The sequence below is a fragment of the Mycena indigotica genome (assembly GCF_014461135.1).
Source record: "Mycena indigotica strain 171206Taipei chromosome Unknown Mind.scaff0008, whole genome shotgun sequence".
NCBI classification, from domain to species: Eukaryota; Fungi; Basidiomycota; class Agaricomycetes; order Agaricales; family Mycenaceae; genus Mycena; species Mycena indigotica.
Window position 1 is genome coordinate 2966796 of NW_023503007.1, and position 16237 is coordinate 2983032.

At 49.8% G+C, this 16237-nt stretch overlaps 10 protein-coding genes across 10 annotated transcripts; 5 read left to right on the forward strand and 5 right to left on the reverse strand.

Annotated features, from left to right (window-relative positions):
• Positions 1-8: 8 nt before the first annotated feature.
• MIND_00941700 (uncharacterized protein) lies at positions 9-3747 on the reverse strand (the record flags this gene model as incomplete). Its single annotated transcript, XM_037366035.1, has 9 exons — positions 9-239; positions 291-1028; positions 1077-1561; positions 1608-1807; positions 1852-2577; positions 2627-2967; positions 3014-3307; positions 3358-3660; positions 3709-3747. 9 exons carry the CDS (start codon positions 3745-3747, stop codon positions 9-11), a joined length of 3357 nt encoding a protein of 1118 aa, XP_037217447.1.
• Positions 3748-3979: 232 nt separating this feature from the next.
• On the reverse strand, positions 3980-4955 carry MIND_00941800 (Cysteine and glycine-rich protein 3; the record flags this gene model as incomplete). The annotated part of the gene is made up of 3 exons (XM_037366036.1): positions 4839-4955; positions 4575-4791; positions 3980-4530 (listed from the first exon to the last, which is right to left on the reverse strand). The coding sequence occupies exons 1-3, from the start codon at positions 4884-4886 to the stop codon at positions 3980-3982; spliced, it is 816 nt and encodes a 271-aa protein (XP_037217448.1). The 5' UTR covers positions 4887-4955.
• Positions 4956-5156: 201 nt separating this feature from the next.
• On the forward strand, positions 5157-5940 carry MIND_00941900 (Eukaryotic translation initiation factor 5A; the record flags this gene model as incomplete). Its single annotated transcript, XM_037366037.1, has 6 exons — positions 5157-5195; positions 5251-5457; positions 5507-5527; positions 5576-5641; positions 5694-5855; positions 5902-5940. The coding sequence occupies 6 exons, from the start codon at positions 5157-5159 to the stop codon at positions 5938-5940; spliced, it is 534 nt and encodes a 177-aa protein (XP_037217449.1).
• A 231-nt stretch (positions 5941-6171) lies between these two features.
• On the forward strand, positions 6172-8043 carry MIND_00942000 (uncharacterized protein; the record flags this gene model as incomplete). Its single annotated transcript, XM_037366038.1, has 1 exon — positions 6172-8043. The coding sequence occupies exon 1, from the start codon at positions 6208-6210 to the stop codon at positions 8041-8043; it is 1836 nt and encodes a 611-aa protein (XP_037217450.1). The 5' UTR covers positions 6172-6207.
• Positions 8044-8247: 204 nt separating this feature from the next.
• On the reverse strand, positions 8248-9262 carry MIND_00942100 (Ubiquitin-conjugating enzyme e2; the record flags this gene model as incomplete). The annotated part of the gene is made up of 4 exons (XM_037366039.1): positions 8248-8903; positions 8950-9027; positions 9075-9207; positions 9260-9262. The coding sequence occupies 4 exons, from the start codon at positions 9260-9262 to the stop codon at positions 8248-8250; spliced, it is 870 nt and encodes a 289-aa protein (XP_037217451.1).
• Positions 9263-9762: 500 nt separating this feature from the next.
• MIND_00942200 (Histone H2A) lies at positions 9763-10442 on the reverse strand (the record flags this gene model as incomplete). Its single annotated transcript, XM_037366040.1, has 4 exons — positions 9763-9821; positions 9874-10062; positions 10117-10366; positions 10440-10442. 4 exons carry the CDS (start codon positions 10440-10442, stop codon positions 9763-9765), a joined length of 501 nt encoding a protein of 166 aa, XP_037217452.1.
• An 84-nt stretch (positions 10443-10526) lies between these two features.
• On the forward strand, positions 10527-11136 carry MIND_00942300 (Histone H2B; the record flags this gene model as incomplete). The annotated part of the gene is made up of 4 exons (XM_037366041.1): positions 10527-10731; positions 10780-10884; positions 10935-11041; positions 11092-11136. 4 exons carry the CDS (start codon positions 10527-10529, stop codon positions 11134-11136), a joined length of 462 nt encoding a protein of 153 aa, XP_037217453.1.
• A 328-nt stretch (positions 11137-11464) lies between these two features.
• MIND_00942400 (uncharacterized protein) lies at positions 11465-12825 on the forward strand (the record flags this gene model as incomplete). Its single annotated transcript, XM_037366042.1, has 3 exons — positions 11465-11692; positions 11738-12406; positions 12457-12825. The coding sequence occupies exons 1-3, from the start codon at positions 11474-11476 to the stop codon at positions 12823-12825; spliced, it is 1257 nt and encodes a 418-aa protein (XP_037217454.1). The 5' UTR covers positions 11465-11473.
• Positions 12826-13253: 428 nt separating this feature from the next.
• Positions 13254-15422, forward strand: MIND_00942500 (Succinic semialdehyde dehydrogenase; the record flags this gene model as incomplete). The annotated part of the gene is made up of 15 exons (XM_037366043.1): positions 13254-13277; positions 13323-13416; positions 13461-13576; positions 13628-13699; positions 13748-13783; positions 13830-13862; positions 13912-13918; positions 13971-14054; positions 14106-14112; positions 14160-14292; positions 14341-14516; positions 14562-14635; positions 14690-14840; positions 14898-15226; positions 15280-15422. 15 exons carry the CDS (start codon positions 13254-13256, stop codon positions 15420-15422), a joined length of 1479 nt encoding a protein of 492 aa, XP_037217455.1.
• A 65-nt stretch (positions 15423-15487) lies between these two features.
• Positions 15488-16237, reverse strand: MIND_00942600 (uncharacterized protein; the record flags this gene model as incomplete). Its single annotated transcript, XM_037366044.1, has 4 exons — positions 15488-15607; positions 15652-15834; positions 15879-16006; positions 16051-16237. The coding sequence occupies 4 exons, from the start codon at positions 16235-16237 to the stop codon at positions 15488-15490; spliced, it is 618 nt and encodes a 205-aa protein (XP_037217456.1).

Below are 16237 nucleotides of genomic sequence, written 5' to 3' on the forward strand. Positions count from 1 at the left end.
AGGAAATTCTAAACATTATAATACTCGAACGCAGGGCTCCCGGGCTCAGCAGATTGAACAACACTTGCTGTGAATCCATCTTCGCTCCTCGCCAATGCTTCTTCTACGGAGTAAACCTGAAGCTTGGTTAATCCAAGGGACCTCTTCAGATAAGCTTCAATGTCTGAAAGCACATCGCGTTCGGAATACGGCACAGTGCGGCGAAAAGCAGTTTGTGCCCCAAATTGTGCCATTCGTTTCTGATAGAGAGTTAAAAAAGCACTGGTCAAAGGCAAAAGGACTACTAATACCTTGAAGTCTTGCACAAAAGGCATCACACGCTTGTCCTTGATCAATCCACCCGCCGTCAACAGACCCCTCACTTTTACATCGTCAACTTGGTCCGTTGCAGGATCGTAGACCTCTTTGATAATTTGGACACAGGCATCCTGCCACTGCGGAAAGGTCGTCGCGACATATATTCGGACTGCCTTGGGCTGTTTCGGGTCATATAGCAGGCGAGCATCATTGCCTTTCTTGCCCTTGTTCTTGCTAGTAAACTTGATCAAGGCAGCCTCCGAATCACGCATCTGCTTGGTTGTTCCACGCATGTAGACACCAGTCTCAACTATCGTAGGATCAACAGGTGGAGGCGTGGGCCACAATGCTTGTTGAATCGATGTTGACGACTGTAGAATAGTGCTGTAGATGTGTTCGGCAAAGTGCGGCGCAATGGGAGCGATCAACAAAGCCGATATTCTGATCCAATAAAGGACCAATTCGGTATGCATGCCGATGTCGGAAGTGACTTCGCGATACCAGTCCCGCGCGGTTTGGAGCTCATAAAAGCCATACTTGAGAGCATCCTTGTAGTTGGTGCTAAACGGGATGACCATCAGCGTGCGTGCTCGCCTAAAAGGGAACTGGTCGTACGCTTCATAGTGAGACTGTGTGATGTTGACCAATTCGTTAACTTCATGCTCAAAAACCTTGTCGTGATACGAAGACTTCGGTCCATGACGAAGATTTGCTTGTTCTTTGACCATTTCCTTTGTACTTGTGGTGAGCAGCAAGACTGATTAATGAAACTGACTGACCTCACACCATAAAACGAGTGTATGGACCCGAAGAATGTTGGCGTTGGCGCTCTTCTCGTCGAAATTGGCATCTTCAACGCCATCACCGGCATCTGCCAGACTGAGTCGTGTGGCGTCAGCACCAAATTTGTTGATCGCTTCGCGCAAAGTGAGCGAATTGCCTTTACTTTTCGACATTTTCTGCCCGTTAAGCAGGAGATGGCCATTTGTACGCATACTACGGGGCCAGTTTTCTGGAGAGAAAAGCGCGACGTGGTTGTACAAGCAGAATGTGAGGTGGTTCGGCACCAGATCTTTGGCAGACGAGCGGATGTCGAGTGGGTAAAAGTAGTTAAATTCATATTTGAGTGCGTCCGCTTTGTCTTGTGACAGAGGTGATGGTGTTGGGAAAGGACCGTCGCAGAAGATGTACTCCCAGATTTCGTCGGTCATTTGATCGGGGGTGATTCCTAACGGCCCTGGTTTCAAGCCATACATATCGTTTTCTGTGAACTGGTCAGAAGCTGCGTTATCACAAATCTGGTGGCCGACCATGGAGGAGTTGGGCAACCGTGTAGTAGCTCATGTATATCGTCGAATCAGTTAAAGACTCGACCAAAAAGTGAGGGTCCCAAGGAAGTTGCGATCCCAGTCCATATGTGCGGGCGCAAGCCCATTGGTTCAACCAAGCTAAAGATTTCTCGAAAGAATGGCGAGTTTCAGCTTGATATAGCTCCATGTTGTTGACCAACCTAAACAAAATTAAACCCGAAATGTCACAACAAGCAGAATTTACCGTTCAGTCTCTGTCCGCCAAGTCGTTTCACCGTAGTCCAAATACCACTGATCCATCAGCGCAACGATACATTCATCGCCGCTCCTGCTGACAATCAATCCTTCCGGCTCTGCGTATGCCATAGCCAAGCCGGCCTGAATCATTGCCTCCCTGACACGAGGTTTCGCCTCCTCGACACGCATACCTTTGAACTCGCCGACAAGCATCACACCGTTATAGAAGCCTTCTTTATATGCGATTTCCTTTGCTTCCGCCAGCTGTTTAGCATCTTTTTGGGACTGGATTTTCATTCGTTTGACGAGCTCTGGCGCAATCAGGTCGCCAAACCCAGGAGTGTTGATAACAGGTGTCGGAGGGAAACTCGCCCATTCTGGTTTGATCTTGTAAAAGGCGGGCTTCTTGACCAGGTCAGTCAGGGTGGCACAGTCGTCTGGCGAGTCCGATGGAACTGAGGTTACAACGCCAGTGCCTTTGGATGGCAAGACAGTGTCCATGGGCAACACATAAACTTGAGGGTTCAGCGAGAATGGGGCATTGACCAAGGTGCCGACCAGGGCAGAGCCGGAAATCTCTAACAGTTGCTTGATTTCTCCTCGCATTTTCGAGATGCCTTGGAAAGCCATGTTGCGTGCAGCACGATAGGTGCAAACAAAAGCCTCTTCATCATTCATGGCGAAGACACCATACTTGAGGGATGGCCCAACGAAACAGTTGGTCTGCCCATACCTGACAACACATATCAGAGGTCGAAAACTAGTATGGATCGACCACCAACATCGTTTCCGGTCTCAACGTCGCGGCGACCAAGAAGACTTTGCGTCCACTAAGTTTCTCTACAACCGCGAGGTTCGCGGCTTCGCTCCACTCGACAACTTCCATTTTTATCGCAGTGTATTCTTGCGGGCCAAGACCTTCGCCATCTGACCTGTCGTGGTCCATGCAGGGCTGACCGTCTTTGGGGCTATAAATTGTATATCGTTCGCCAAATTTGATTTTGCCCAGTCGATGAAGCTTATTCATCTGCCACCGTACAAATGCGTCATAGTATGGGTTGGCGGGGGTAGTCAAAAATTGTCGCCGCCAGTCAATGCGAGAACCAAACGCCGTGTGGTCTTCCTGTTGAACTTGAGAAGTCTGTTGATGAATGCAGTGGTTTACGCACGATAGCAATGGGGGGAAAGTATTTTAGCCAGTGTTGAGGGTCAGCAAACAACTTGATTTCTTCCGTTGGGATGTTGATGGATTGGAGGATTTGGAATTGATATGCCAGTCCTGTCGATTTCGCAACTATCTTTCCCTTTTTAGCCTTGGCTTTGTTGATGGGACCGTCTTGCACGACCGCAATAGGCTTTTCCGTCTCTTCGGCCTCGGCTGCCAGCTGTTGTGAGACTTCCTCAAAGTTTTGGAAATCGGGCCCGAAGAGTTCCATCTCACGAATCAGTTTGTCTGCTGAGGCCTGTTTGACTCCTGTTGTGTTCTGCTTGTTGTCAAATATAAACGACGCACCTTGATAGGCAAACCAGTAACGTGAAATCCATGGGGAAAGAGGGCAGTTTTCCCGAGCATACGCTGATATCCAGCTGCGAACTCGATTTTGGAGATTGTGAACGCGTGGCCGAGATGTAGACTGCCATTCATGTAGGGATATGGGAAGGTACCGAACCACTTGGGATGTTTGTCGTGGATTTCTGGAATCGATAGCCCAGCAACAGACTCGATTGGGGGAGCATTGACCTCGAAGATTTTGTCGCGGGCCCAAGCTGCCTGATACCGCTTCTCTAGGGTGATCAGATAGTCGCGTTTACCGGTCTGCGATGCTTTTTTAAATGTGCGCGACTGCGTAGACAAACACCTCACCTGAACGAGTTCGATCGGTTTGGTGTCTTCCGTGGCCATATTCCGAACTCGCAAAGGGTGACAAAGAGTGGAGTTAGGCCAGCGATGTTTTACCACAGCTCTTGTGCGGGAAGCTAGATGTAGAATCGTGATTATGTAGGAAAGCGGACCGAGTCAACTAAGGCTGGTCCGAGTCAAGGCTTAGACAAAAAAAAATCATAATGATTTTTATGTAATTTGCAGTGATGGCAGATACAAGCATTAGATATTGAATAGATAACGACATCAAAGGCTACTTTCGCAGCCCTTGCGGTCCATGAAGTTTGGTATGACAACTAGCACACAACGGCTCACCGTCGTGATCTCTGAGACGATTCGAATCGAGCAGGGTGTTGCATTCAACACATCGGAGACAGCCCTTGTGGAATATCTTGCCAACGGCTTTCACTTGCTCGGCAAAATAGACAGCTTTGGTACACCTTGCACACTTTGGATTGTCCACCCCAAATGTCCTTCTGGGAGAAGGTGAACCGCCTGTCAAGGAGCGAGGGATTGGTCGTGGTGAGGTAGAGTCGATACCGTCACCTGTCATGTGACGTCGCTGGATTGCTGCTGCAGTTGCATATCGTTCCGCCACCGCATTGACTGGAGAAGTCTCAAGAGCGGTGCTTTTCGGACTTTCGGATAATGTCACGCCTATGGGTACCTTGCGGGGAGGCGTAAGCAGTGGGTCAACGTTACGGTGGCCAGGATTGTGTGTTCCGAAATTCTTGGAATGACAGGATTTGCTGGCCTCGTCAGGTTGGTCTAAATGCGCTGAAACGCAGGAACACACCAGTAAGGCTGTAAGATTTAGTGTCATATACGCCAAGAAAATGAACACTTACCTCTTGATCGTGCTCTAGAAGCGACAATGAGTCCAGTCGCTTTTTGCAGGTCATACAAGATAAGCAAGGCTAAACTTTCGTTCAGATCTACGGACGGCCGGTGAGCCGTAATGTACCTTGTGGTAGAACTAAAGTCTATGAGCTCTAGTTCTACGAGAAGATCATGAAGAGGAACCTTGCGACCTGGACCCATGATTTGTTCAGCCTGATAGACTGTCTATACTAGATGAACGAAATTCAAAGACTCAAATTGGCCAGTCTCACCTTGTCGCATCGCGGGCATATTGCTGAGCCACCAAATGAAGAAGACATGCAGTAGATAATTTCGGATCCGCTAGCGGCTATGCAGTGAAGACGGAAACGAGCACAACGATCACAAAGACTCAAGTGATGTCAAGACCTGTCACGCGTAACGGCGATTGAAAAGTCGCAGAGTTTTCACGCCTTGCCCTTAGACTATTACATCTCACCAGCACGGTGCAAAAGTATCCCATCCCTCTACCGCACGACAATCTCTCGTAACTCGTTCTACTTTATCACTTGCGACGATTTACTAACTCGCTATGCCCACAGCTAGCAGCCATGTCCGACGATGAAGCCCACAACCAGACCTTTGAGCATGTCTGTATACGATTTGATATTTTCCCCCTCGCATACTGATTCCATTTCTCCATAGGCGAACGCTGGGGCCTCGTTGACTTTCCCTATGCAGTGCTCTGCCCTTCGCAAGAACGGGCATGTCGTGATTAAGGGTTATTTGTTATCGCTCCCCATCGGCAAGTCTTTTCATACATTTCCAGGCCGTCCTTGCAAGATAGTCGACATGTCCACCTCCAAGACCGGCAAGCACGGCCACGCGAAGGTCCATCTGGTTGCTATCGACGTGCGCCGTTATTTTTTTTGAGCGACCTATTTGCCTTACGACTATTTAGATTTTCACCGGCAAGAAACTTGTGGGGACTGATGGGTTGTGTAACGTATGGCGGCTGACCATCGAGTAGGAAGATATCTCGCCTTCGACTCACAACATGGACGTCCCTAATGTTCAGCGTAATGAGTTCACTCTCGTGGGTTTTTTTTTTTTGAATTGTGGGATGGCTTGTTACTGACGGTATATAGGTCAACGTCGACGACGGCTTCCTCAATCTTATGACTTCCGATGGAGCCTCCAAAGACGATGTCAAGGTTCCTGAGGGTGATCTTGGTAAGCAGATCCAGGACGAATTCGACAGTGGCAAGGACTTGCTTGTCACTATTGTGAGTGCTATGGGCGAAGAGCAGGTGTGTCTTGCGATGTCTACTTGTTGTGGTAATTCATGGCGAGTAGGCTATCTCCTTCAAGGAGGCACCCAAGGGTTCCTCTTGAGCCTGCCTGTGTTGTGCGTTTTGTCTTTTCCCTCCAAGTATCCCGACTAAACAGTGGAAAGATACGTTCCTTGTCACACCTCTCTCCTCATGTCCTACCGCACTCCTGTTGTCATCTTCCTCCCATCTGTGTGTTTAGGTAGCTGTAACTGAAATATACTGAAACTCGAAGAGAAAAAAAAAACCAGTTGTTGATCCGGATTGGATTGTGGGTTGATGATGTGGCTTGGTCACAACCAAAACTCCTCATAACTTGAACTTTGCGACGATGAGCGGAGGCAAGCTGCATCGACGACGGTCTAGCGAAGATGAGTCGCTCGTTGTGATCACGCCTCCGCCGGAGTCAATATCCAGCCTTCCCCTCCCATCCTCCTCGTCTCCCACACGGACCAGGCATCAACGCAATGCCTCCATATCTGGACTCCCGCTCAATATTTCCAGCTCACCCATGTCCGCTGGCCCGTACAGAACATCGTACCAGACTCCGTTGTCACCATTCAGGACTTCCTTTGGTACGCCTCACCATCGAACGCGGTCTGTCTCGAGCCCCTTCTCCCCGTCATTACCATCGCCATTGTCAACGAGCACATCATTCGCAGACCAAATACCAGAAAGGCCGCCAGCTCCTATCATTCCAACTTCACATTCTGCGCCGTCTCAGGTGCAACTGCCAGAGTCTGCGGATGTCGAGAGCGGCATTCCAACAACGCGGCGAAGTCATGCCCGTATTCATTCTCGCAATCTCTCAGTGTTTTTTCCTCGACCAGGATCAACGCCCCAGCCGATGACAATAGACGAGGATGGTGCACAAGAAATAGAAGTCCCGCCCACACTTGGTGCTGGCTTCACGTTTGGTAAAACCCCGCCAGGCATACAACCTCCCCCAAAACCTCCTTCTGGAACTGCGACACGAAGGGGGCATCATCATAAGCACTCTGTCTCGCATACCTTCTTTTCTTTCCTCGAACCTCAACCGACCAGCGAAGCAGACACGCTGGTTACTCAACCAACACCAACACCGATGTCCCCTTGGATGCCCATCTCTCCATTCGTCCCTGAAACACTTACCACTCCGACTTTCAACGCTGAAAACGGACGACAGGAAACAAATTCACCGACGAGCTATTTTGTCGCAGCAATTGCTCAATTCTTCATCGGGGCAACACTTTGGGTTCAGGGACAGCAACGAGGGACTTTGGCCGTAACAGCGCTTGGCTATTGGGCGGTATTCGATGCTATCGGTATTGCAGTTCCACACGTCACTTTTCCAAGTGTCTCCAAGCCATATGGCGCTGCCCGTGCTCAGCCAGTCCTGCTTTTCGCTCAATCAGTATATCTCATGTTCTCTGCGGTGTATGTTTGCAAAGAGGCGCTTGAACATCTCTTGCTCAGCGCCAGTGCAGGAGACGGACATCATCATCACACTGGCGATGAATTCGATGGGATCGAGTTTCCTCTCTTGACGGTCTTTGTTGCATTGTTCGCGTTTGCAACCAGTGGAATACTGGTAGACAACCACGCACGACTCGTCTCTCTGGCGGACAATCGCATACCTCCACTGCGCGCGTTGTTATCGTCTCAGTCCGTGTCCATGTCGGAACCTTCTTCTCCTTTTGTCCGAGCCCTATCCAACCCATACTGCTTAGTACCTCTGGCACTTAACCTGGGTATCCTTATAGTTACTACCATCTTACCCACCACACAACACCGACCATTCGATCTCGGGTTGGCCGGAGCGACGAGTGCTGCCACTTTTAATGCGGCATATCATGCTTGCACCGTGCTCGGGACCATCTTGCTGCAGACCGCGCCAAGACGGGGGCTTCCTGGCGGCAAAATGGAGACTTTCCTGCGAACTATGCGCGACATTGAGCGACATCCACAAGTCCTTCACCTGCCCGCCCCCCATATCTGGCAACTGGCCGCTTCCTCCAATAAAATCGACGAGTTCGTGGTGACGATGGAGCTTCACGTGGCAGCGACCTTGCCAGATGATGATGTTTTCATGTTGACCAAGTGGGTGAGGGATAGGGTGACTGCAGCGCTTGGCGGGAGCCAGTTAGGCAGGGAAGCAGAGGTGACCGTTGGGGTTGTGCGGGGTTGATTTGGGCACCTATATTGTACATTCACTCATTCCCAACTATCTGACCAATTCATTCTTTTTCCGTTCAGGATTAACAGTTAACTCGGTATCCGTAAGTAAAAACAGGTGGGTAGCGCGAGAAAAAAAGAATGGATGATAGAGGATACACAACTAGTATAACAAGGGAAACTTGGAATTAAATACAACATATCGAGTGAAAGCAGTTCACAACCTCTTGAGCGCCTTCTTCCGCTTCTCTGCGCCGTTCGAAACGAGACTGGTCGCCGCACGTTTCCCAGTGACGGTTTTCGTCGTCGTATTCTTGTCTCCCCGAACAGCAGTCGCAGGAGGTACAAGACCATTCCCGGCCATGACAACATTCGAGTCTGCAGTGCTGAGGGGAGCAGGAGCGGGTGAATTATGACGAGGATCTTTGTCTTTGCTAGCGGGAAGCGAGACAGCACCGTCATTTTCACTCGAGTTTGGTGTAGATTTAAGAGGGAGGGCGTGCGGGGGTGGGGCACCGCTGGAAGAGACGGGCTTGGCACGGGTAGATATATTGAGTGGCTTTGAAGGCGAAGAGTTCATCGTCGTGGACTCTGATGAAGGAGTGTCAAATTCGATAGGACGAACGCGTGGGGTGGCATGGACGCTTGTAATGAGTTTCGCACGACTGCAATAACTGTCGTAGTCTTCGAGCAGAAGCTTGCCTGCCTCTTCGTCGAGGGCAGATTCCGGGTTGGGGTAGATGAGGAGACACTTGACAGTGACTAATATGTGCTCGATTCCGTACGTTGGCTTCCAGTCCTTCTTCAGGGTATTGACGCAAATCTCACCAGCGCCAGATACGTTAGGATGAAATATCTTGGTAATGAAGCGACCTAGAAAGAGTTTAGACATGTTGAGGCATCAGTGACTTTCACACACATTTCGGAGGAGCAGCAGGAAACTCCTCGGTGAAGTTGAACTTGATTCTGAAGTACCCTCCAGCATAAGGCGTACTCTCTGCATCTGGTCAAACAGCGTTTTAGATACGCGTGAAGACGACGTGCCTGGGCCCTCGATGATACCGGTCAGGTCAAACATGTTATCTTCACTTGTTTGGACACGAATCCCTTCAGGTGGAGCAGTTTTGAGTTGAGTTATTTCCCTCATGAGTCGGCGCATGGTAGTGGGTGCGAATGCCTGTCCAAAAGCTATGAGATGTTAACATGTGATGACGACTACCATATAGTACCATGTTGGGGCGTGGGTGGCGACAATGAACGATGGGGCAAGGAAGGGGTTTCCGAGGGATGGGAGAAGGCTTTGGGACTCGATTGAGTGGTTGTTCAAGAGCAACTCTGATGGTGTGACGCTTCTGTGACTGACATCTTTGTCATCACTGACACCGTCTATGTTACTCTGGCTGCTGCAAAAGAGCTTGCCTTCGCCCAATAAGAACGTTGGTGGTGGGGCGGAGTCATTAGCCATGAATACTGTACATAAACAAATACATCTGACCTGCTGCAGCTAACTTGACCATATTCTGTGGCCCTCGTATGGTCTTCCCTTTTCGTAGCATTGACAACTTCTCCAATCATGAGAGAGGGACCGAACTGGAAACTACACTTTGTCACTCAATTATTGGGACGCGACTTGGACAGGTATCTTGAGATCACGCGTACGGAGCTGCTGGTAGTATAGTGATGCTGGTGTTACAGTACAAGTGGTACAGAATAAAAGATACGGAAAGTGAATCTAAGCCTCCTGTGAGGCCTTGCCCTTCTTGCCCGTACTCGTTGGTAAGAGAGCAGCGTCTAGGAAGGAAAGTAAGGGAACTAGACATAAAACGCAGAGGAGATTACACACCGATGTGGGGTACGACACCACCTTGCGAGATGACGACCGAGCCAAGCAGTTTGCCCAACTCCTCATCGTTGCGGATGGCGAGTTGCAGATGACGGGGAACAATACGATGTTTCTTGTTGTCGCGGGCCGCATTCCCAGCAAGCTCGAGAATCTCGGCAGCTAGGTATTCAAGAACAGCAGCAAGGTAGACTGGGGAGGTGGCATTTGAATATGGGAAGAAAAAAGCTGAGCGGTTGCACACACCTGGTGCCCCAGCACCAACACGCTGAGCGTAATTGCCCTTCTTCAGGAGACGGTGGATACGACCGACTGGGAATTGGAGACCGGCTTTCGATGAACGGGACTGGGCTTTTCCATCGCCTCCGCCGCCTGCTGCTTTTCCCGACTTGGATTTGCCGCTAACTTTGCCCGACATTGTGTTGTGATTGGGAGGGTGGTGGTGGTTGGTGGTGGAGTCGAAAAGAGTTGAGGGAGTGTGACCGTGTTGGCGGACCTTTATATCTTTTCGGTGTTGATGATATGATCCACAAGAACGCGACGCGTTTGTTGACAGAACCAAACAAGACCATCGTCACGCGTTGGTATAAGAAGCCGCAACACGCTGATGGCGGGCTTTCAACACTTTTTGCACTCGACCTCCATCATCGTCACTCATGGCACCTAAACCCGCATCGACTGCTGGCAAAGCCCCGGCTTCCACTGCCTCCAAGGCCCCAGCCACTGCCTCGAAAGCGCCTTCAAAGACAACGGAGAAGAAGGCTGGCAAGAAGACTGCGAGGGCAGCCGCGCCTGCTGATGGCGAGAAGAAGAAACGCAAGAAGACTCGTAAAGAGACTTACTCTTCGTACATCTACAAGGGTGCGTTTGGCATGCAACTCCACACTCGTTTTCTGACCTGCGACCCAGTCCTCAAGCAGGTCCACCCCGACACGGGTATCTCGAACAAGGCCATGGCCATCCTGAACTCGTTTGTCAACGACATCTTTGAACGGATTGCCACCGAGGCTTCCAGTGGGTTTCCTGTGTTTTCTTCCGTCCCCTGTTTTGACTCCAATTGGTAGAACTCGCGCAATATTCGAAAAAGTCGACAATCTCTTCGCGAGAAATCCAAACTTCCGTCCGCCTCATTCTGCCTGGTGAACTTGCTAAGCACGCTATAAGCGAGGGTGTACGTCCTCCGCTTCCTCTCACTTTCGCTTGACCGACGCTATTCTCTAGACCAAATCAGTGACCAAGTTCTCCGCCTCGCAGCCATCAAAGTAGACGATGGGCTTGTATTTCGTATCTATCTCTTTGCATAATTCTGTATTCTATCGGCATGTACTTTCGGTATTGGGAATTGACTGAAGGTCTTCCTCAGCCTGTCTCCGTCTGCCAGTGAACAAACACGATCACGTGAATAACGCTGCACTGGTAGCACTGAGCAGTCAGTACCAAGCACTACCGGTCGCCCTGACAAGGCAATGCTATGACTTGTGTTAGCTTGCTACCCAGAGTCTCTTGGAATCTTAGAATGCGTGCAGGTTGTGGTTGCATCGGACTGTGAGCTATGAGAGCCAACCATCATTGATGAGTCAATTCCTCGCTGCTTCCCACCTCCATGTTGACTTTATTCTCCAAGGCGCCTCCCACTCCTCCTCCAGAAAACGCGGATGTTATTCCTTGCACCGGCATCGATCTTGCTGCGCGACGAATGGTCGTCACCACAGGCTTGATTGTTGACTGCAAGCTAGATCCAAACAAGCTCCAAACAACACTAGCCTCATTAGTCGAACACAAATTTCCGAGGGCAGGAGCAAGGCTTGCGTTCAGAAATCAAGTGGGTGCTTTCCCTCTTCTGGCTCGGTTGATGAACATTCTGCAGGTCTGGGAGTTCCATGTACCGCACCAATTCGACGAAACTACGCCACCGATAGCGTTCACATCGCATGACTATGCAGAGCTTTATGCAAGCTCGAGCCGTCCCCATATCGAACACATCAGGCGATCTTCCTCACTAGAGCCTTTTGTTTGTGACCTGCCGATCCTGGACAGCTTTCTTCGCTCACCGAACTGCCCAAAAACAACGGACGGTTACTTGGCCCCAAACACGCCTCTGCTTCAAGTCCACGTGTCGACCTTTGATGACCTCACTTTCCTTGGTGTCACTTCCACGCACATTCTACTTGATGCTGTAGGAACTGGTCAACTTCTACGGGCTTGGACGCGCCTTCTGGATGGCGAAGCGCTCGAGGATATACCGGGAATGCCGAGAGATTTACAGCCCTTCGAGCCACTAACGCTAACAACGACGAATGAGACCAATATACCCCATATGCGTGGGTGGTACAAGTTAGGGCTCTTCAGCACTTGCTTGTTTTTGGTAAATTTTCTATGGAGGCTCTGGCGCGAGCCTAAGGAGGAGGTGAAACTTGTCAGAGTGCCCAAAATTTTCCTGGAACGGATGAAGAAGGAAATCTTAGATCAATTGGCCGCACACGCTTCAGAAGAGTGGGTAGGCAGCTCAGATGTGATGCTTGCTTGGTGGTACAAGGTAACGTTTAGTGGTGCATTTTCAAATTATGAAGACTGACATCAACGCAGACAAGCTATAATCATCGGTTTGACTTGACCCGTCTGCATGTCCACCTACCTGTGAACTTGCGCGACATATCCTTCTTCTCAAGCCCAGAATTCGGAGACGAGCTAAAAAAGTCTGTCCACCCCATATATCAACAACGCCGTTGCATCCATCGCAGTTCCACCACTCCCCATCTCAGTGTTGCGCAGGTCCCCTATTTCCCACACTGCCCTTCATTTTCGACGAGCTATACTTGCCTATCACGCCGATACCTCTGGGATCGCGGCGGACATCCGTTGGCGTTGTTCCTATCCACTTCGAGCTCTAATGCCATGCCCCCCTGGAGCAGAATATGCTATACAGTCAAGTTGGCGCATGGCCCGGTTATCTGAGTTGGACTGGACTGGCGCAAAAGCAGCGAAAGACAAGCACAAAGCATCTGTGGTGGCAGTTATTCCAATGATGACCTCAAACAAACAACGCCCTCTGCGCGGGAGCGGGGCTATCCTGATGGAAGATGAGAAAGCAATTTGGATGAGCCAGGTATGGAGCTCAAGCGACTGGGAAGCCCTGAGGAGGACTGGGGGGGTTCGGTTTTTGGATGCAGAACGATGGTTTTTGTAAAATTATTCTTCTGTTGTACGCGGACATATGTAACACCTGTAAGTAGTGTCGTGGTGTCGCGGAGTAGAGGAAAGCCGAAAGCGGTCACGCGGACTGGGCTTGCAATTGGACGTCATCAATTTGGGCGATGAGAACACTCATCTTCCGGCTTTCTGGCTCCCTTTTCCCCCAACCACTTTCAGTCCGACTTGCAAGAATGGCTAGCTCGCAGGCGTCTGTAGTCCGTCCCTCAATATTCCTCGAAGTACCCACTTAACGAGCACAGTTTGGCTTGAAAGACTCGAGTTTAATCAAGCAGCAAGCGTTCATCGATGGCAAATGGCTCGATGCAAACAGCGGAGAGACCATTTCTGTGACGAGTGTGTTGACTACCCACTCTTTTGTTTCAACCAACTGTAGATAGATCCCGCAACCCGCGAGGTTTTAGGAACCGTCCCTGAGATGGGGCTAGCAGAAACAAAGCAGGCTATCGATGCAGCAGCCAAAGCTTTTCCCTCGTGGAGTGCAACGACTGCGAAGGCAAAATGAAGCTACTTTCCTCAGTCAAAGGATTGACATATTTACATTCAGCACCGACATGATACACTCATGAAGCTGTTTGCGCTTATGAACCACCACCATGACGATCTTAGTCGTATTATTGTGCGCCAACTTGCTTTTGCGTGACTTCGGCAGTTTTACGCCAGTTAGACGCTCGAGAATGGGAAGATTCTCGCTGAAGGCAAGGTGCGTGCAGAAGTGATGGACCGTTTACACCCTCATTAACCCACAGGGCGAAAACACGTATAGCGCTTCTTTCATCGAGGTGAGAGACTCCCTCGAGCTCGCAGCTTGCCAATTCAACGACGAGACAGTGGTTTGGTAGGCTGGATGGCTTCCATTTTCTTGCTGCGTACTGACTTCTCTCCTGCAGCTGAGGAAGCAGTTCGCACATATGGAGAACAAATTCCCTCCCCACTTCCTGGCGTTCGCAACGTCGTTATCAAACAGCCTGTTGGTGCGTATATGCCCTAGTAGCTTATCAACGTTAAACTCCTCCAACTTGAAGGTGTTGTGTGAGCTTTGTTGTTCTCTAGCTTTTTGAATCTCACAAATGGCACAGGTCGATTTTAACACCATGGAATTTCCCTTCCGCCATGATCACGCGCAAACTCGGTGCTGCGTTGGCAGCTGGATGTACCGCCGTGATAAAACCTCCACCAGAAACGCCGTTTTCCTGTTTGGCTCTCGTCGAGGCAAGCAACTTGAGACACCCAAACCTCTCTTCTTGATGTATGCTCTAGCTGGCTCGTCGTGCTGGCGTTCCTGATGGTGTTATCAACGTTGTCACGACGCAAAAGAATGTTGGAGAAGTAGGAAAAGAGATGTGCGAAAGCAAAATCGTCAAGAAAGTGTCATTTACTGGTTCAACTGCTGTTGCCAAACTTTTGGCGGGTATGTCGGCCTCCACATTGAAGAAGTTAGTTCTCTTCCGAACTCTCCTTGGTCTCATTCGTTGTGTCAGGGTGTCGATTGAAGCTGGTGGCAATGCGCCTTTCATCGTTTTCAATGACGCAGACATGGACCAAGCCGTATCAGGTATGCTCTTTGTCTGTCTCGTGCAATGGAATCAATTATTAAACCGGTGGGTAGCGGCCATTCTATGTAAATTCCGGGGGACGGGTCAAACATGCGTTTGTGCCAACCGTATCTATGTGCAGTCGGCTGTTTATGCCGAGTTCGCGTCTCGTCTGGCAGAGAAGGTTTCTCAGTTCAAGATTGGGAATGGACTTGATGAATCTACGTAGGGATTCGCGGCTTTGTTTGGTTATTGGATTGGAAAGTGACCGTAATTCTACAGAACACATGGTCCTCTGATTCATGATCGCGCTGCTGAAAAAGTACAGGCTCATATTGCAGATGCTGTCTCGTTAGGCGCACAGGTTCTTGTTGGCGGCACTACTGTCGAAGGCACCTCTTTCTTCAATCCTACAATCTTGTCAGATGTTCCTGCCAATGCGCGTTTGAACAACGAGGAAACATTTGGTCCACTTGCGGCATTAACCAAGTTTGAATCCGAGGAAGAGGTCATTAAGTTGGCCAATGATACAGATGTCGGTTTGGCTGGTTATTTTTTCTCAAGAGACATCGGCAGAGTATGGCGGGTCGCAGAGAAGTTGGAGGTTGGAAGTAAGTGTGACACCAGCTCATTCGTCTTGGATAATAATAATTTGTTTCTGCAGTGGTTGGCGTCAATACTGGGCTCCTCTCGCAAGCGGTCATACCGTTCGGTGGCATAAAAGAGAGCGGTTTGGGCCGTGAAGGTGGCCATGGAATCGACGAGTACATGAACACCAAACTAATCGTATTTGGCGGACTCGCATGAAGAGAATTGTGCTGGATCATGTATTACTAGTAGCTATCTTCCTTGCTCTCAATCCAACGTTTCTTTCATGCTTGTACACTCTTCATGGCTGCTGAACTAATCACTATCTCGTCGATGATTATGTGCTCCCTCTCTTCGAGTCCCGTCGCACCTCGCAAAGCTGTCTCGTTACCCAATTTGTGATACTGTTGTTTTGAGTAAGATTGCATAGGCTATAGTAAAAACTGACCTTCTTCACTGCGGTCCAGTCTGTCAGACTACCGAGCCTTTCCAACGGTATTACCGTGCCTTCTATTGATGCACCCATTGCTAGTTGCAGTTCTGAACGAGACAGTTCGGGCCCAGCAACGCGGACTAGGACTAGCGAAGTGCTTGTTTCAGACACGCCATAACGACGAATTGCTTCGGAAATCTGGTTGGCGTTTAGAAGAGTCTCCTTTCAGGCAGAATGCGCACGTTGTTTGTTGGATTGAGCGTCCATAGAATCTCGGAATGGACCGTTTTAGTGAGCAGCCTCTCTTGCGAGGCAGCCAAAGTTGCACTATAAATGGCGGTCTTGAGCAATCGAAGACTAGTTATCTGTCCTTACGGGCCAGTCAGCACTAAAGTCACCAAGCTTAAGCCATACTCACCAATCGCGCATCGATGAAAGCAAAATTAACGGCGTCGCGTTCACGCTCTCCTTCCTCGCCCTCGGCTGATGCGGCAGCGATGAGGCGCTTTTTCAAGACAGCAGAATTTGAAACATTAGTATACAGAGCGATGTGGATGTGGGATAACTCGGGAGGAAGATGTAGAAGCTGGTATGACTCCAT